Raw genomic sequence first — 20,674 nt, 5'->3', positions numbered from 1 at the left:
TTATGTTTGTTGGTCTTTGGCAGGCCTGAAAACAATAAACTCTTCTTCAGCATATTTTATATCATATTAGATTTTTTCATTAAATAAAAAGAAATGTTCTGCATGATGTTTGGGGCATAAGCTGGGTATTCGAAAGGTGGTCTATAAACTGTCAACCAAAATAAACATTCAGGTTAATGTAGATAAAGTTCCAGTATATAGACATTAGCAAATAGTTTCTTAATGATGCATTGCCCTTGCCTAAAACATTGCTTAAAGGATTGTGATATTTTGTGGATATACAGACACTCAAATTTCAAGCACCTCATCCCATATATGCGAGAAAAAAATAAAAAGGGGAATGGGTACCTAGAAACCCTGGGACTATGAAGCGGTGCTGATGAAGTGTAACAAGACACCAATTTTAGAAAAATAGAAAAAGGGTTTTAATTCATTAATACATACAAATATAAAAAAATAAATAAATAAAGAACCAACTGAAGTATTTTAAATAAACGGATTTCAACAAAGTGAAACGACTTGTTGTAGTTGTAGTTCACTCAACATGTTTTGCTCGCATTTGAGCTTCCTCAAGAGTTTAGAACTAACTACAAAGTATCAAAAGAGATAAGTGTAAAACAGATGGTCAATGAAACAATATATATATATAGCAAATATAATTGTCAAATACATTGTTAACCATGATATATCTACAAGTATTCAATATATTTTGCTATATCTACATGTATTTGACAATTATATTTGCTATATATATATTGTTTCATTGACCATCTGTTTTACACTTATCTCTTTTGATACTTTGTAGTTAGTTCTAAACTCTTGAGGAAGCTCAAATGCGAGCGAAACATGTCGAGTGAACTAGTGAGTGAACTACAACTGCAACAAGTCGTCTCACTTTGTTGAAATCCGTTTATTTAAAAGACTTCAGTTGGTTCTTTATTTATTTATTTATATTTGTATGTATTAATGAATTAAAAAACGTTTTCTATTTTTCTAAAATTGGTGTCTTGTTACACTTCATCAGCACCACTTCATAGTCCCAGGGTTTCTAGGTACCCATTCCCTTTTTTCTTTTTTTATTGCTTAAGGTAGCCTGAATTTTAAATGGGCATAGACATTCACAGACTCAGGAACTATTGTATTTACCTAAAGAATAGTTCCTTTTTATTGTGCATTGACATCATGATAATATCATGACATCACATCTGGTTCCGGGACACGTGACTTCCGGTAGATGTAATCCACACACTTCTCCTACTGTCCTCAGGCCCCTGGGTGGTGTAACTGACTGTTTGCTCCAGGATCATGTGTCATCCTTCAGCTTTTGGTATTATGTGTTTCTCCTCTCCATTGATGATGTACAAGTCTTGCCACTCTTGCATATCATGCTTTTTAACCTTACATTCAAGTTTTTATTTTAGCTACTCCTTGGCTCTTTGGACTTACACAGGACTTTATTTGTTGTTTTGTGCTTATGTCCCAGGAGTAGTTGGAGCTGCCCTTACTGTGGTTATCTGCATATCCCCTTGGAACCTCATTGCGTTTGGTACTTGCATTTTTTACATTCTGTTGGTAGCAAGAGATAGGGTCATTTCTCAATTCCTGAGGCACTGGAATGCCAAACTACTCCATGGGAGAGAAACTGAGAAAGTAGATTGTGGAACCTTGTTAAATGCTTGTAGTCCCTGCATTTTGAAAACCCATTTGCATGTTCTCTATTTAGAAGACCATCATCCCCTACTAAATATATTTCTAAGATCACCGCTACAGGTTCTCTGAACACAAGGCCACATTGCTCAGAAAATGTAATCTATCCGATATGAGTACTCCATGTACTGCCCCAGTGACTTATAGAAATTGCTTCCCGTACCACCTGTCGGCAAACTCTGAAATTACAGATCACATGTTAGCTTGTGTTATTGAAAAGTATGGTTTACCTCTGATTAAAGTTCCATCAGAGCATAGTCTGTTCGTAAATTCTATTTTCAGGTTAACATGGACCAGAACATTTGTCGGCAAACTAAGCAGTTTAGGGTTGGTGCCCATTAAAAATTATGTGGTCAGCTGTCCAGAAATTCTCAGCATCTGCTTCTATAAGCCACCAACTGAAGCAAAAGCTAGGTCATGTTGTTTTCTAATTTTCTAATGTATCTAAATTTCTAATGTATCAATTGGTTCTAATGGGAAGTTCTATCTACGTGGGAATGAAAATGGTTATTGATAAATATACATGATACAGATTAGTAGATTAATCTGCACATTTGGCTGGATCAAAAACTTTATGACACATCAACATTTTTTGAATATCAAAGTATCAAACTTCGTAATCCGTCATGCAGAATCAAGATGGTATTTACAAATGTTGCAGTTTTTCACAGATTGGACATGTACAGATTCAGGTTCGCAATTAAGTCTGCTTATTCTTAGGTCATTTGACTTACCTCTGACTCTTTCAAGAGATAGATTGTTTGAAAAGAAGTGAAAAATGTAGCAGGGATTTCAAAGAATAATTCAATCTTACTTTTTAATTTATTTTTACAGACTCCCACAGCCTTCGCTATCATTTTACGACAGACTCCTCTCCTGGAGCAGGGAACCCATCCTATCAAGCTGTGGGTTACGTAGATGATATACAGATTTCCAGATATGACAGTAAGACCCGGAGAGTACAGCTTCTCCTGCCCTGGATGGAGACAGATATAAATCCTCATCATTGGGAGAATCAGACCCAGATTGCTCAGTATTATGAGGGCAGGCAGCAGGAGATAACACGTGACATAATAAAACATTTCAACAACACCAAAGGTAAAGATTTAGATATCAACCATAAGATTAGAAGAAGAGGTTTACATAGATAATGTAAAAAACATCCTTTTACCTGCCAAACAATTTCTATTCATGTCCATCCAGATCTGAAATTGACACAGCTCTGCCACACAGCAAAGTCCTGCCTTTGCAGGGTAGGGAAGCTGATCTTTTTCTGCTGCAGTTTGACTTCCACTTAAACATCTCTGCCTCATCCCCACCCTGCGACTGGACAGTGAAATGAGAAGCAGCACACTGATGAGCTCATCTCTCTGTCATTCTGTACTTTCCTCCTATCAGAATGATCCTTGCACCGCAACATGCCTGGTTGTCTCTTTGCACTGCTCCTGCCCTCTCCTTGCTAAGCTCTGCTGTACAGAAACTGCAAAAGGCTGATACCTGGTCAAATTTAGATACTTACACTGCTTGCATTTAACCACTTCCCACCAATACATTTACTATGAGTGAGTGGCACAGCCAGGCTAGGCAACATATGGTACGCTACAGACTTTCTTTCAGGATTGGGACAGGCATGCATGCACCCTTTGCTGACCTGTGCTGTGATTGGTTACATCTTGCGTTTGTCAGAAGGTTTAAGCCAATGATTTTGTCTGTACACCTGCTGATCTGCGGTAGCCAAGTCACAGTACAGCCCTCTGTGTGTATATTAAACGAAACACACAGTATCTGGCTGTTTTTTCCTCCCTGAGCTTTTTTCGTTCAGGTAGAGAAGAAAGCCAGAGACTGTGTGAGTAAAAGCAGCACTTATGCACTCACATACACTGTATTTGTGTCACTAGGGAGATTGCACGCCACACTATCACAGTCACACTATAAGTTGCTGATCATCACCATTACCAGTATAGTATCTGAAGGTATCAGTATTCTGTTCACGATCAGAAGTATACCAGTGTCCCCGATAGTATAGCATCCCCAAAAACACAGTGTTAGCAAGATCAACCACGATCACTGCCAGCACTTGTGTTTATCAGCCTGATCTCTGCTAGCACTAGCATTTAATTTTAATTCTAGTGCGCAAGCTGTCCCTGATTGCTAGCCAGGAGCTCTTTTTCCCATAGTCGCCTCTAGGTACCTGTAAATTTAGTGTCCAAAATGTCCAAAAAAAAGGTGCTGTGTATGCTTCTGTAGAGGGATTAAAACAAACCTGTTGCTTTGCCCAGATTGTTTAAAAAGAGTGGTAACATTGAATTTACCTGGCCAAATAGCATAGTGCAGTAATCCATCTATATGTAATTAAACAGCAACTGTCATTTTCAAGCTGCTGCCCTTTTAATCAAAGTGAAAAATTGATTGATTGCCTCAACTGACTATTCTTCACAATTTTTTCCCTGGACCTTATTTAAGGGGTTGTAAAGGAAAACATTTCTTCCCCCTAAATAGCTTCCTTTACCTTAGTGTAGTCCTCCTTCACTTACCTCATCCTTCAATTTTGCTTTTAAATGTCCTTATTTCTTCTGAGAAATACTCACTTCCTGTTCTTCTGTCTGTAACTCCACACCGTAATGCAAGGCTTTCTTCCTGGTGTGGAGAAAGCCTCTTGAGGGGGAGGGGGAGAGCAGGAGTGTCAGGATGCCCACTAACACACAGCTCCTTTCTCTATCTGCAAAGTAGAGAGTGTTCTGACTCTCCTGCTCACCCACTCCCCCCTCAAGAGCCTTTCTCCACACCAGGGAGAAAGCCTCGCATTACTGTGTGGAGTTACAGACAGAAGAACAGGAAGTGAGGATTTCTCAGAAGAAATAAGGACATTTAAAAGCAAAATTGAAGGATGAGGTAAGTGAAGGAGGACGGCACTAAGGTAAAGGAAGCTATTTAGGGGAATTTTTTTTCCTTTACGACCCCTTTAATTGAGCCTAATTGTTTACATTTAAAATTGCTTTTGTTATCACTAAATATATATATAATAATATATAATATAATATACGTATAAATTAATAAATACTTTTATTGTTATTTTTCTTGCAGATCGAAATAACGGGTTTGTTTTACAAGTTCGATTTTGGTGCCAGATGTCTGGAGATGAGAATGAGAACGTTAGCGGATATGAAGAGTTTGCAGCCAATGGGTATCTTTTTATAGCATTGGATACATTTATTTCCCAGTATGTTTCCCTGATGCCTGATGCAGAGAAGATGACTGATGTCTGGAATGGCCGCAAGTCCAGCGCTGAAAAGCAAAAGTGGTATATGGAGCAGGAGTGTAAGACATGGTTCAAGGTCTACCTGGACTATATGAAAGAGACATTAAAACCTGGTAAGAAAAAAAATTTATTTGATGGAATTATAATTGTTATCTTCTAGTAGGCGTGTACCAGCCATAAAATGAGAAGAGCTCCTGGGTGCAGACTGTGTCCTCCATAATGGTATTAATGCTAAGATCCATAGTTTTAGAGCTGCTTGTTCAGATCTCATGGCTCTGTAGGGAGATGACACATGCTATTTACAGGTCTTCTCTACCACCAGACCTCAGAAAGCTGCCATTATTCCTCAATAACCTACCTCAGATAATGATTGGTAGTAAGGAGGCCCATTACAATGCATTCTAGGGACAAATAAGAAAGCAAAAGAAGAGCAGCCATAGAAAGAATATCATAGTTGACATGTGTGTCCCCTTAAAATAAACCATTAAAGGCTAAGTTCACCTTGAGCTAAGCTGCCACAACTCCTATCTTTCCATGGCATCTCCAGCGTTTCTCCAGACGGGCCCTGGCACATGCTAAACAATGGAATAGGAGGACCCACCTATCTATCCATTCACTCTGTAGCCAATCAGGCAGGTGTCCAAACCCGCAGCCCGTGGTCTGCATGTTTCTCCAGAGAGTTTAGCATGCAGCCCGGGTCCATCTGGAGGGATGCTGGGGATTCTGTGTAAACATGGAGGTGAGCTAACTAAGCATAGTTCTGTCCAACTAACATTTCCCTAACCCATTGGGAAATCTATGAACCCCAAACATAGTGCACAAACCCCATCTTATAATTTTGGCTGGTCTCTGTGTATGCTGAGCTTCGCATGCCCAGCTCATTGTATTTGGCACAGTGCCTTGGTACTGGGATGAATCAACTCCTACACGTGTGTGGATGTTTAATAATCCTGCACCAGCCAATTAAGATTGCCCAAAACCCTACACCAGCCAGGGAGAAGAGGATGGGACCAGTGAGAGAGCTCAGGGACATTGAATCAGAGGTGAGTGTTTGCTTACTTTAGTTCTGGTTTAACAATAACTATATGGCTTATTCTTTAACATTAAACAATGTATTTACATTTTTCAAGTTTTTATGGTACACAGTTTTTATAATAAAAATTTATTTTGTAGACAATTATGTATAAAACATTTCTCAATAAAAGAAACTATCTGATCTACTATAATTAGAGCTCCACAATTACATTAAAAAAAAATATTTTAGTTCCACAAAGTAACAGTTAAATGCCAAAATTAACAGCATCTGATTCTCGACGCGTTTCGTAAACCTAGTTTACTTCTTCAGGAGAAGATGCTATTGACATGGTATCTGTGGTATCTGCAGACCAAACAATCAAATGTAAAAATATTGATCAAATTAAATTTACAAATATTGATATAGAATAACACACTCCTAAAATAAGGTAGGGAAAAGGGGGAAAATACTGCTTTAAGTACTGTGGTTAAATGCAAAAATGGAGGGGTGGGATAAAGGTTCATCACTTCACGTACTGGATCACTTCATACAATTATTGAAATGCGTAGAAATATTACAAACTTATGTCATCACTATGTAAGAGCTGACATGGTGAACACGTGTTTGGGAACCACTCTAAAAAGTCAAGATTTTTAAAGAAGTTTTCCAAGGATTTTTTTCCACATGCAGGAGGGCTGGGCCCACACTGCATGGGTTAACCACTTATCGTTGTCTAAGGGTGAGGAGAGCAGAGATATACTTATCTAATCCACCAACCCTCCATGTGCAAGACCGATCCCTGCTGCTCCTGCTCCCCCTGCACACTAGCGGTCTTGTACGGTGGACTGTTCCTGATGTCATCACGCCCATAGACTTGCTCTGAATGTGAGTATGGCAGGAACAGTCCACCGCTGGACGTGGGGGAGCGCTGTTTTCTGGAGGATCGCAGGACTGGGTGAGTAAAGACTTTCTTTGCACCCCTGAACAAAACAAACAGTTTACCGCCCCACTGCATGAGGAAAGAAAATCTGGAGTTATGCCTAACTTATTGTTTTTTTCCCCCCGTTTTTTTAGTGCATCCAGAAGTGAAGGTGTGGGGTCGTCATCGGTCAGAGGAGAAGACAAGTCTTCATTGTTTGGCATACGGTTTTCACCCCCGACCTGTGGATGTGAAGTGGATGAGAAATGGGACAGACCATATTCCTTCAGATGAAATGACTCCAATTCTCCCCCATCCTGACGGCACCTATCAGATCAGAGTCAGTGTGGAAGTGCCAACCAATGAGGGAGACACTTACTCCTGTCATGTGGAGCACCGCAGTCTGGAGAATGTTCTTATTGTGAATCTGACAGAACAGGATATGCAAGGTATAGTACTTTTTTCAGATATAAACATAATGATATTCAAACTTTTTGTGCTGATTTTAATTGTAAGTCTAACCAAAACTGGGGCGGTTCACATCTGTGTGGTGTATTTTATGCACTACCATTGAACTCTATATAGCATGAATTTTGATGAAACTGCATCAAAGATGCAGCAAGGACTTTTTTTTAACCTCCCTGGCGGTAAACCCGAGCGTGACTCTGGGTTGATTTTTTATGCTAGGATCGGTAACCCCGAGTCACGCTCGGGGTGGACGTGCAGAGTGTGCAGCGGCGCGGCTTACCTTCTCGCTGGATCCACAGGCAAGTTACTCACCTTGTCCCTGGATCCAGCGATGCCACCCCGCTGTGTGAGCGAGCGGGACCTCCTCGCTCGATTCACAGTCTCCGTGTGCCGCCGATCTCCGTTCCCTGCGACGTTACGACGCACGGGGACGGAGAACGGCGCCAAATTCAAAAAAGTAAACAAACACTTTACATACAGTATACTGTAATCTTATAGATTACAGTGCTGTATGTAAAAAATACACACCCCCCTTGTCCCTAGTGGTCTGCCCAGTGTCCTGCATGTTCTTTTATAAAAAGAAAAAATGTAATTTCTGCCTAAAAACTGTAGATTGTCCAAAAGTGTCCCTTTATGTCAAAAATGGTTTTAGATCAGCTAGAAAACAGCGATAATAAATTATAATCACTTGCAGAAATGTGCGATAGCGATTTGTGGGGAAATTCATCATAAAAAAAAAAAAATAGTGACAGCGACAATTCTGCAACTGAGCAAATTTCAGTGATTTTGAGTTGATTACATTATTGAATAATTTTTATTTTAATTATATTATTACTTGCTATAATTATTTATTATATTATAATTTAAAATTTTGTTTTTAAAAAAATGTCATACCCGGGATGCCTATTAGATTCTTGTTTGGTCAGATTTAAGTGAGTTATTCCTAAAAATTACAGGCCTACAGTATAAAACACCAAATTTCCTTGCAAATAATTGTACCGCTTTCAGCATGTTTTTTCAGACAGAATCATACCGCCAGGGAGGTTAATGCATTGCACCTAAATGCACATAAAACCCCCAGGTGTGATTGTGTTCTTAACCACTTCCCTACCGTAGGACGTCATATAACGTCTTGGACTTTAGGGGGGATATCTGAATGATGCCTGCAGCTACTGGCATCACTCAGATATCCTTCTCTTCTGCCGGCGATTCTGGGAGCGCTCCTTTATTTGTTGTTTTGTGCTTATGTCCTAGGAGTAGTTGGAGCTGCCCTTACTGTGGTTAGCTGCATATCCCCTTGGAACCTCATTGCGTTTGGTACTTGCATTTTTTACATTCTGGTGGTAGCAAGAGATAGGGACATTTCTCAATTCCTGAGGCACTGGAATGCCAAACTACTCCATGGGAGAGAAAGTAGATTGTGGAACCTTGTTAAATGCTTGTAGTCCCTGCATTTTGAAAACCCATTTGCATGTTCTTTATTTAGAAGACCATTATCCCCTACTAAATATATTTCTAAGATCACCGCTACAGGTTCTCTGAACACAAGGCCACATTGCTCTGAAAATGTCATCTATCCGATATGGGTACCCCATGTACTGCCCCAGATTCTGCAAAATAGTGACTTATAGAAATTGCTTCCCGTACCACCTGTCGGCAAACTCTGAAATTACAGATCACATGTATGCTTGTGTTATTGAAAAGTATGTTTTACCTCTGACAAAAGTTCCATCAGAACAGATGGTCACCGGTCATCTCTATGACCGTCGGAAGGCCCGGGCGCGACATTATGACATCAAGCACGGGTACCGTAAGTAAACAAAGCCGTAATCGTGGCTGTCAGCATGAGATCTTCCCGATCTCATGCTTTTCAGCCTGGAGGAGAGATGTGGGGTCTTATTGACCCCGCATCTCTCCATAAGGAGGACCTGTCACTAACAATTCCTATTACAAGGGATGTTTACATTTCTTGTAATAGAAATAAAAGTGATCAAAAAAAATATGTAAAATAAAGTGTAAAAATTAAAAAAAACTGAGTAAAAAAAAAAACGTCCCTGTCCCGGGTAGTCCTGCCCACATATGTACATGGTGTTCAAACCACACATGTGAGGTATCGCGGCGTGCAATAGAGTGCGTGCAACAATTCTAGCACTAAACCTCCTCTAAACTGGACCTATTCTAAACTGGTAACCTGTAAAAAAAATTAAAGCGTTGCATATGGAGATTTTTAAGTACCGAAGTTTGGGGCCATTTCATGAGTGCGTGCAATTTTAAAGCGTGACAAGTTAGGTATCTATTTATTCGGAGTAACATCATCTTTTACATTATACAAAAAAATTGGGCTAACTTTACTGTTTTGTTATTTCTTAATTCATGAAACCGTTTTTTCCCCCCAAAAAATGGTGTTTGAAAAAATTATTGCATACATACTGTGTGAGATAAAAAGTTGCAATGACCGCCACTTTATTCCCTAGGGTGTCTGCTAAAAAATATATATACATATATAATGTTTGGGTAATTGTCTAGCAAAAAAATTATGATTTTTACATGAAGGAGCGAAGTGCAAGAATTGGCCCGGTAGGCAAGTTGTTAAGCTGTCCATACATGGGCCAAATTCCAAAAAAGATTTCCTTTGAAAATCGAAGAATTTTCGCACCATTAGTGGGCCGCGCAACCATTGAATTTGAGTGATCGGGCATGTTGGAAATGTTTTGAAAAACTAATGAATTTCTAATCAATGATGGGAGAATTATGCGAGAAATATAATACAAAAAGAAATGTGCATGAGCTGTGACCTGGGAAGAAAAGAAGATTCCTCAGCCACAAAAATTATTTTCTGTAGTAACACGAGGTGAAAATGAAAGGTTGGTTGTTCGAATTTCAAAATCACCATCGGATCACAAAATGTCTGATTTTCGGAGGAAAATTCTTTCTGAATTTTCCTGCATTACTCTCCAACAGCTACACAGACAGAAATATATTTTTTTGTAAATTAGGTAAATACTACAGTCCTGTCATTTATTTTCTTCCTGTGTCTCTACTTTCTACTGCAGATTGTCCTTTAGACCTCTTTCACATTGAGGCGTGGAGCCGCGGTGACGGTATAGCCGCGCTATTTGTAGCGCAGCTATACCGTCGTATTTACCGCGATATCCGGGCGCTAGCGGTGAGGTTTTAACCCCCGCTAGCGGCCGAAAAAGGGTTAATACCGCCCGCAACGCGGGAAGGCGCGGTATACAGTTATAAAAAGTGACAAATAATTGCAGCTCTTAAATCATTTCATTAATTCTAAATGGATTTTTTTAAATACAAGCTGGATTGGACCTGGTATCAGAATCTTGCAGCCCCTGTAAAGCAGAGCCAGATTGTGAGAGAAAGAAGCATCACAAGGAGTTTATAAGCTCAGACAGGGCCACTGTTAGAAATCACAGGGCCCCAAAGAGCCTACCTGACAATCTCCCCACCCTGAAAATATCAAAACAATTATTTTTCTGAAAATACACTAAAATCATTATTAGTGGAGCCCAGTCCATTAAGGGCACACTGGCGCCACCCCCTGTCACGCCACCCCCCATATGACTAATGGATAGATGTGTTAGAAAAGCAAATTAATATTTGCTTTTCTAACATTGAACCGCCTCTCCACCAATCAGGAAGCATGGGTCTAATATCTGTCACCTGATTGGCTGAAGGCACAGGCACCCCTATTGGATGCCTAGCAGAATGGAAGAGACGCATGGGAAGCATGAAGGACACAGGAGCTGTCCCACAGCTTGCCGTCGTCACCCGCTGCCTAACCCACCACCAAGATCAGGTAAGTGCCGGTAACACAGTGGGCGGGTGGAGGTCTGCATTTAATGGAGCACAAGTTGCTGCATATGATGGGCACAAGTTGCTGCATATGATGGGCACAAGTGGCTGCATATGATGGGCACAAGTGGCTGCATATGATGGGGACAAGTGGCCACCCGCATCTAATGGGCACAATGGCTGCATTCGATGGGGTACAAGTGGCTGCATTTGATGGCACAGTGGCTGAATATGATGGGCACAAGTTACTGCATATGATGGACACAAGTGGATGCATTTAGTGTTTTTTTTTAATGAATGAAACAGTTTATTTCCAAAAAAACACGTTTGAAAAATTGTTGCGCAAATATCGTGCTAGAGCTGCACAATTAATCGTTAAAAAATCGTGACACCTGGCAGGGGAGACACCATGATCATGAAGGTGGTTCTCCCAGGGCGAGGCACGGCTATTGCACACTCTAGGCCGTGCTGATTGTGGTTGTCTTCCCTGCCGCTTCTCGGCCTTTTGGCTGGGACTGGGTGTGGTATCTGTCCTTATCAGTTGTCAGCGGAGCGCTGAAGCACCTCCTACATGGGGAGGGTGGATGCAATCCAATGACGTCATTGCACCTGGAAGGATGGTTTCAGCAGGGACTACGCTGTGCTGCCCGACAGAATACTGGGGGCCGGCCCATGGTTGAGTCTGAGCCATCTGGAAGGATGCTCCTGGTGAGGATGGGTGCGGTGCTTGGTCTTGGTCTTTTTGCCGAGTTCTAGTCTGGCCTTCTGGCTGGCTGGTGTAAGTGCTATCTCTGTCAGCGATCCGGTTGGAGGAGCTGGTAATGCCCTGTATGGTGGAACGGGGTAGGACCATGCAAATCCGCCGGGTTGGCTGGCAGGGGTGGAGGGCTGCACTGGCCGGTCGGGGGGTCGGATATGGAACGAAAAGCCTATGGTGCATGTGCGACGAGAGGACGAGACAGTGGTATACATTGCGGTATACATTGTGACACATAACCCTACGCGACACAGCCTCAGTGCCGGGTTTTAGGCACTTCTTACGGTAGGCTCCCTTTATGTAAAGCTTTTAATCTGCAATAAAACGTACTACACTATATTGGCACCATTCTGTTTTTCATGCTAACACTGGGACATCCATGACTGGCAATAACATCTCTGCTAGGACACAGCAGACTCTACAGGTGATCCTGTCACAAGCCATTAATGTCTCCTTGTTTGATACCAAACTAAGGGACATATCTATCTGGTAAGGAGCCATTTCACTTATCCACTTCGGGTGTCTGATTATATGGTGAAGGTGGAATACACTGGAAGCACAATTTTTCAGTTTAACCTGAGGATCTACTTTGGGATTTTCCTTTCTTCAATTTCACTCATTATTATTGGACTGGTTCACTTGAGCCCAGTTCCCACCAATTATTTGGTATAGGGATTTGGGCCAGATTATATATTCAACCAAGAGCAGTAATGTGTGCTGTAACCTCTAGCAACCAGTCAGTAAGTGGTAATGATATGCTGTAACCTCTGGCAACCAATCGCAATCACTTTCTGATCTTATACAGTGAACTGATTTTAAGCCTAGCTTATATTTATTATATGTCTCAGAGCAGGTGGAGAGCAAAATTGCATGGGGGGCCCCAAGAATTTTTTTGCCGGGGGGCCAATCAACATTAAAGACAGCCTTGGATGTAACTATTACATGTAACTATTACATTGATGGGAGCAGTACAAACAGGATCCCAGATACTACAGTTTATGTTTTATTTTTCTGCCAGCTATGTAGTAGAAGTTTATAGCCACTTCTACATGTTGAGGAATGTACTGTCTATAATTTATTCATCCCTGTATACCAGCAGGTAGCGCTTCCTGTAATGATATATTCAGGACACTAGAGGGCAGGCTATGTCTTGGGTTTCCAGGCACGGTAACCATACAATAGTGTTCTAAGCAGTTTTATATTTCAGTAAAACAAGCTTCTGACTTCATAACCCATTGAAATCATACAGACTCCATCCATTCTGATCTATGCAGTGCAGATTATTCTATTTAAAATGGGGGGCCCGTATAGTAAGTGATATATCTGGTGCATTCCTGCACATTCCAAGCTGTACACTCACAGGACTGCCATCAGGGGGGTACAGGCAGTACACCTGTAAGGGGCCCGGAGGTCCCCAGGGGCGCGGATGGCAACCCCCCCTTTTTTTTATTTATTTTTTATAAAAAATATATATTTTTTTAATATATTTTTATTTTATTTTTTATTAACTAGTAGCCGACCGCGCACCGTCATTATACGGCGGCAGGTCGGCTCTCCTGGGCGAGAGCCCGTAGCTATACGTCCTATCGTATAGCCGCCACTAGGGGGCGCGTGCGCGCCGCCGGAGGCGCGCGCGCGCGCTCCCCGCTCGCCCCCGACTCCCGTGCGTGTGCCCGGCGGGCGCGATCGCCGCCGGGCACACGCGATCGCTCGGTACAGAGCGGGGAACGGGAGCTGTGTGTGTAAACACACAGCTCTCGTTCCTGTCAGCAGGGGAAATGCTGATTTTCTGTTCATACAATGTATGAACAGAAAATCAGTGTTTCCCCTAGTGAGGCCACCCCCCCCCCCACAGTAAGAACACACCCAGGCATACTTAACCCCTTCCCCGCCCCCTAGTGTTAACCCCTTCACTGCCAGTGACATTTTTATAGTAATCTAATGCATTTTTATAGCACTGATCGCTATAAAAATGCCAATGGTCCCAAAAATGTGTCAAAAATGTCCGAAGTGTCCGCCATAATGTCGCAATACCGAAAAAAAATCGCTGATCGCCGCCATTACTAGTAAAAAAAATATTAATAAAAATGCCATAAAAATACCCCCTATTTTGTAAACGCTATAACTTTTGCGCAAACCAATCAATAAACGCTTATTGCGATTTTTTTTACGAAAAATATGTAGAAGAATACGTATCGGCCTAAACTGAGGAAAAAAAATGTTTTTTTATATATTTTTGGGGGATATTTATTACAGCAAAAAGTAAAAAATATTCATTTTTTTCAAAATTGTCGCTCTATTTTTGTTTATAGCGCAAAAAATAAAAAACGCAGAGGTGATCAAATACCACCAAAAGAAAGCTCTATTTGTGGGAAAAAAAGGACGCCAATTTTGTTTGGGAGCCACGTCGCACGACCGCGCAATTGTCTGTTAAAGCGACGCAGTCCCGAATCGCAAAAAGTACTCTGGTCTTTAGGCAGCAATATGTTCCGGGGGGTAAGTGGTTAAAGTGCCAATTTATTTTTTTAGTTTTTTTAGAGGTCCCCAGGGCCCCGAATGGCAACCCCCCCTTTTTTATTTTTTTTTATAAAAAAAATATTTTTTTTATAAAAAAAATATTTTTTTTTATTATATTTTTATTTAATTTTTTATTAAAGGGCCAATTTTTTTTTGGTCCGGAGGTCCCCAGGGCCCCGGATGGCAACCCCCCCTTTTTTTTTCTAAAAATTTTTTTTTTTTAATATATTTTTATTTAATTTTTTATTAAAGGGCCAATTTTTTTTTCTTTTTATAAAAAATAATAATTTGTATGTATGTATATATTTTTTTTCTTTCTTTTTTTTCTTTTAATTTAAGGGCCCAGATGTTCCCAAGGCCCCCCCCCCCACTTCTCAATTCGTGGCAGCCCCCCCGCTTCTCAATTTCAGGCAGGAGCACCCCCCCCCCCCTGGTTCTCTGCTCCAGGGGGCCCATGCCTAAAGCTGTGTAAGGGGCCCCATAATTCCTGATGGCGGCCCTGCTACTTTACATTGTAGCAAAGTGTAATTTCTTCAGTGCTGTCACATGAAAAGATGTAATAACATGTTACAAAAAATGAGAGGGGTGAACTTACTTTTGTGAGATACTGTATATACTAACTATTATATTATAACCAACGATTATATAAGCATAGCAGGCAAGTACATTGTGAATCATGTACTTGCCTAGCTAACTTACGGCGGCGTAGCTTAAACACGCTAAGCTAAGCCGCCGCAAGTTAAGGCCATTGTACCTGAATCTACCTAATGAACATACTTCTGATCCAGAAACAGTTGATGCCAGAGGCCCAGATTCAGAGAGCAATTGCGCCTGCGTAACCATAGTTACGCAGCGCAATTGCTGACTTTCTCCGGCGTTACGAATGCTCCTGATTCAGGAACATCGTAACGCCGACTGCAGCCTAAAATCTGCGTGGCATAAGGCTCTTATGCCACGCAGATTTTAGGCTGCATTCTTGCGATGACCGCTAGGGGGCGCTCCCATTGTGCTCAGTGTATAGTATGCAAATTGCATACTAACACCGATTCACAATGTTGCGCGGGCCCTGCGTACGCAAGTTACGGAGTTTCCGTACGGCGTCTTTAGCGTAAGGCTGCCCCTTCTAATAGTAGGGGCAGCCAATGCTAAAGTATACCCGCCGTTCCCGCGTCGTGAAATTTGAATTTCACGTCGTTTGCGTAAGTGATTCGTGAATGGCGCTGGACGCCATTCACGTTCTCTTGGAAGCAAATGACGTCCTTGCGACGTCATTTGCCGCAATGCACGTCGGGAAAGTTTCCCGATGGGGCATGCGCTCTACGCTCCGCGCGGGAGCGCGCCTAATTTAAAGGATTCCCGCCCCCTACGGGATCATTTACATTAGGCGCCCTTACGCAGGGCAATTTTAAAGGGCGCACACGCAATTTACGGAGCTACTGCTCCGTGAATCGCGCGCAGCGCAGTAAATTTGCGGGGGCGCAGGGCAAAAACGCTGCCCTGTGCCTCCGTAAAAAAGGGGCAAATTCTACCTGAATCTGGGCCAGTGTGTTCCTCCACTATCAAATGCCAAGATGTGGAGGTATGAAAGCACGGATGGAGAGGGTTTCTTTCATCAACTGCCACTTGTGATGGATAATGCAGCTTCTCATCAACTGCCATTGAAAAATATCATCTGTACCTGTAAATAAAATAAAATGCAGCAAACCTATTCATTGTCTTTTCTTATTTTCCCTGAACAGAATCAAAAACCGGAAATCAGTCCTCTGGGCTCACAGCACTGTATATTGTCATTATTATCCTGTTGATTCTTTTGGCGATTTGTGGTTTTATGTTCATTAAAAAGAAATTCCTTTCACGTAAGTATGGATTCTGGGGCCAGGAAGACCTACATAGGGGTAAAGTGTATATTGGGGGTGATTTGTATGTTTTAACTGGAAACTATAATGGTTTGGGTGACTTTATTTTTTATTTGTATTTCTTTAATCAGTTGTATAAAATCCTGAAAACAAAGATTTATTAACCGCTTGCCTACCGACGCCTTTACCCTCTTCCTGCCTTCACTGATGTGAGCTGATGAGGCTGCACTGATGGGCACTGATAGTCTGCACCAGGGCCGATCCGCCCTATAGGCTCACTATGCAAGCCGCTTAAAGCGGATGTGCCACGGGGAAAAAATATTAAAAGCCAGCAGCTACAAATACTGCAGCTGCTGACTTTTAATATTAGGACACTTACCTGTCCTGGAGTCCAGCGCTGATCGCAGCAGAGCACGAGCGATCGCTCGTCTCTCTGCTGCTCCCCCCTCCATCCACGCTCAGGGAACCAGGAAGTGAAGCGCTGCGGCTTCACTGCCCGGTTCCCTACGGCGCATGCGCGAGTCGCGCTGCACCCGCCGATTGGCTCACACGCTGTGTGCTGGGAGCCGAGTGTTCCCAGCACACAACGGGCGACAGACGGGATGTGACGGAATGCCCGTCTTTCGCCCGTAGCGTGTGGCCGGAAGTGGGTGCAAATACCTGTCTTTAGACAGGTATCTGCACCCCCCTCCCCCTGAAAGGTGTCAAATGTGACACCGGAGGGGGGGAGGGTTCCGATCAGCGGGACTCCACTTTAGGGTGGAGAACCGCTTTAAGGCCCCCGCGAAGCTGTGAAGGGCCCCCCAAATTACTAGAGGCCCCCTCACCCCGCTTCTCAACTGGCTGCATGGGAGAATAGGTAAGAAGTCAGCACCCCCTGCTTCTCAATTTAATGTAAGGCTTCATTTCCACTGGCGTTTTTACAGCCACTGTTGTTAGCCTTTTTTACAGCTTAAAAACGCCTATGTGGGCATGATGCCATAGAATAACATGGACAGGCGTTTTTAAGCTGTAAAAAACGCTCAGAAAAGTGGCTGTAAAAACGTCAGTGGAAATGAAGCCTAAGATGTCATTTCCGACAGCAGAACACCCCCTACCCCCGTTTCTCAACTTTCTTTAATGTGACATTTTGCTTAGGGCCCCAGGGAGGTCAGGATCGGCACTGGTCTGCACTGATGGGGGGCACTGATAGGGGGCACTGATAGGGGGGACTGATGGTCTTGAATAAGTGGCACTGATGGGCACTGATAATTGGCATTGCTGGGCACTGATAGGCAGCACTGATAAGTGACACTGATGATGAGCCACTGATGAGCACTGATGGGTGGCACCCGTGGGCACTGATTGGCAGCACTGGCTGGCAATGTTGGGACTTCTATACCTTTAACCATGCTTTTAAAATGTATTTTAGATACACATGCGAGCAGGGCTGGTGCAAGGATTTTTGACACCCTAGACAAAAATCTAATTTTGCCACCCCTAACTCTACCCCCTTTGCCTTGCCTATGTATACCCCAAATTTTTAATGAAACGCCCATCAAATGCTTCCTCGAAAGCGCCCATCAATGCAGCCTCACCAGTGCCTATCAATGCAGCCTCCCCAGTGCACATCAATGCAGCCTCACCACCGCCCATCAATGCAGTCTACCAGTGCCCATCAATGCAGTCTACCAGTGCCCATCAATGCAGCCCCACCCACGCTCATCAATGCAGCCTACCAGCTCCCATCAATACAGCCTACCAGTGCCCATAAAATGCAGTCTGACCAGCGCCCATCAAATGCAGCCCCACCACCAGCGCCCAGGGGCGGACTGACCATTGAGTCACTCGGGCACTGCCCGAGGGCCCCATGCCACTAGGGGGCCCCATCAGGGTTGCCAGGCTCAGTAAAACCAGGGACAGTATGTAAAAATCTATGTTTTTTTTTACATCTGTCCCTGATATGTCCGAAACTGACATGCTTCTGATGTGAAAATCCCGAGATTTTAGCTGCCCTGCCTCTGCACTGCCTCCTGGCGTGGTGGCCATCTGTAAGCCCAGGGGCCCCATAATCTTCTATTGCCCGGGGGTCCCATGAGTTGTCAGTCTGCCCCTGCCAGCGCCCATCAATTGTAGCCTCACCAGCGGCCTTCAAATGCACCTACCACTGCCCATTAATGAATGTTTGCTTGCTTCCATTCATTCGGGAGTCGGGACACAGACACAGTTCTCCGCCACCGCTGCGCCTCTGACACTATGTGCGAATGGAGCGGTGGCTGCCTGTTGATGCTGAGACTTATAGGTAGATTCAAAGAGATGGGCTTAACTTTGCGGCAGCGTAGCTTAGCCTGTTTAGGCTACGCCGCCGTAAATTAGCTAGGCTAGTAATGATTCTCAATATACTTGCCTGCTAATATACGGCGGCGTAGCCTAAAGCGGGCGGGCGTAAGGGCGCCAAATTCAAATGACTTGGAGGGGGCGTGTTTGATGGCAATGAGGCTTGACCTCACGTTTTTGAAGTTTTTTTTTCACTGCGCATGCGTCGGGCGACTACATTTTCCAGTGTGCATTGTGATTACGTACGCCACACGGGCCTATTGATTTCAACGTGGACGTAAACAACGTAAATCCCGATTCACGGACGACTTACGCAAACGACGTAAAAAATTAGAATCTCGCAGCGGGAACGGCGGCCATACTTTAACATTGTTATTCCACCTAATAGATGGAATAACTTTAGGCCTGTAATGCGCTACGGAAACGGCGTAAATCGACTTTGGCGGCCGGGCGTACGTTCATGAATCGGCGTATAAACTAATTTACATATTCTACGCCGGCCGCAATGGAAGCGCCACCTAGTGGCCATCCGAAATATTGCAACCTAAGATAGGACGGCGCAAGCCGTCCTATCTTAGATATGTTTAAGCGTATCTCTGTTTGAGCATACACTTAAACATAAGTCGGCATAGATTCTGAGTTAGGTCGGCTTATCTACTGATAAGCCGGCCTAACTCTTACTGAATCTACCTATTAGTTGCTTGCTGCAGAGGAAGGAACACCAGTGGCCGGGCTCCCTAGGCAGAAGTTTGCCTAGTTTGCCTAGTGGTAGCACCGGCCCTGCATGCGAGTTTGATAAGTTCTGTATAGACATAGTTGGTTAGGTTGAATAAAGACACTAGTCCATCCAGTTCAACCTGTGTAAAAACCGTTTGACAAGGTGTGACTTGCTTCCAACTTTTCTACGACTTTGATCTGACGTCACAGAATGTCACACAGATGTCACAGAAGTCAAATCAGCATTAGAAGCAATTAGAAGAAGCAATTCCATGAAGCAAATAAATAAACAAAACAAATTTTAATGAACTAACCGAAATTAAACTAAACAAATTCCTAAACCAAACTAAACAAATTCCATAACGAAACAACATTAGTAACATAACGAATCTATCCGAAACAACGAAACAAAATTAGTTTTTCCGTTCTGCACATCTAATGACCGTATTTCTGCTTTTCTTTATAGGACGTGGACAGGCTGTAAAAACAGAAGAAGAGGGGATGGAGGAAAGCGATAGTTGACTAGCCCCGCTGCAATTCTTTTTTTATACATACATGTCATCTTTGTTACCTCTTTATATCACTTTTATAGTGTTTTATATGTTTCATCTTGTACGCAAAAATGCATTCCTGTTTAAAGTACCAAAACAAAAAGAAAAGCTGTTATTGGGTGTAAAGTACTGGTACCTAGAGGTGCGCATGCCTGCAGCAGACTGCAAGTTCCCATCGCTACACCTGAATACCCAACTCTCCTGATGGGGAAAGTTCCGACACTTCCAGTGCGAGAGATTGTGGAATTTCCTCCCATGGGGTCAGGGAAGCTTTAGCACAACCAGGAAGAGCCGGAGCTTTGGTCTTTAGAAGAGTCGGGTGATCAGGCATGATGGTGGAGCATTTCAGGCTTCTCCAAGCATGTGCACCTCTAGGTGTCTGCACTTTACACCTGCAGCAGTGTAAAAAAAAAAAAAACACAACTACCTTAAAGTGGAACTTTACCCAACGACAAGTTGATAAATAATAATGTTCTTTAACCACTTAACCCCCGCTTTCTTTTGGTGGTATTTCATCACCTCTGCAGTGTTTAGTTTTTGCGCTATAAACAAAAATAGAGCGACAATTTTGAAAAAAAATTATATTTTTTACTTTTTACCATAATAAATATCCCCCAAAAATATATAAAAAAAAGATTTTTTTCCTCAGTTTAGGCCGATACGTATTCTTCTACATATTTTTCGTAAAAAAAAATTGCAATAAGCGTTTATTGATTGGTTTGCGCAAAAGTTATAGCGTTTATAAAATAGGGGAAAGTTTTATGGCATTTTATTAATATTTT

The 20,674-nt window shown here is 42.7% G+C and overlaps 1 protein-coding gene and 1 non-coding gene across 4 annotated transcripts in view; both read left to right on the top strand.

Moving 5' to 3' along the window:
* Positions 1-20,310, top strand: part of LOC120914282 (major histocompatibility complex class I-related gene protein-like) — a 34,611-nt gene extending 14,301 nt beyond the window's left edge. For all 3 annotated transcript variants that reach the window (XM_040324907.1, XM_040324909.1, XM_040324908.1), the window contains 5 exons: positions 2,542-2,805; positions 4,792-5,079; positions 7,056-7,349; positions 16,192-16,308; positions 19,808-20,310. In XM_040324907.1, the coding sequence (XP_040180841.1) occupies positions 2,542-2,805; positions 4,792-5,079; positions 7,056-7,349; positions 16,192-16,308; positions 19,808-19,863 (1,019 nt within the window). In that variant the 3' untranslated portion in view covers positions 19,864-20,310. The remainder of the gene's footprint in view (positions 1-2,541; positions 2,806-4,791; positions 5,080-7,055; positions 7,350-16,191; positions 16,309-19,807) is intronic.
* On the top strand, positions 11,565-11,721 carry LOC120914666. Its single transcript, XR_005743707.1, has one exon. It is a non-coding gene; the product is annotated as a U1 spliceosomal RNA (small nuclear RNA).
* Positions 20,311-20,674: the final 364 nt, after the last annotated feature.

Source organism: Rana temporaria, chromosome 9 (genome assembly GCF_905171775.1).
Source record: "Rana temporaria chromosome 9, aRanTem1.1, whole genome shotgun sequence".
In the NCBI taxonomy this organism is placed as follows: Eukaryota; Metazoa; Chordata; class Amphibia; order Anura; family Ranidae; genus Rana; species Rana temporaria.
This window is presented reverse-complemented; position numbering and strand designations above follow the sequence as displayed.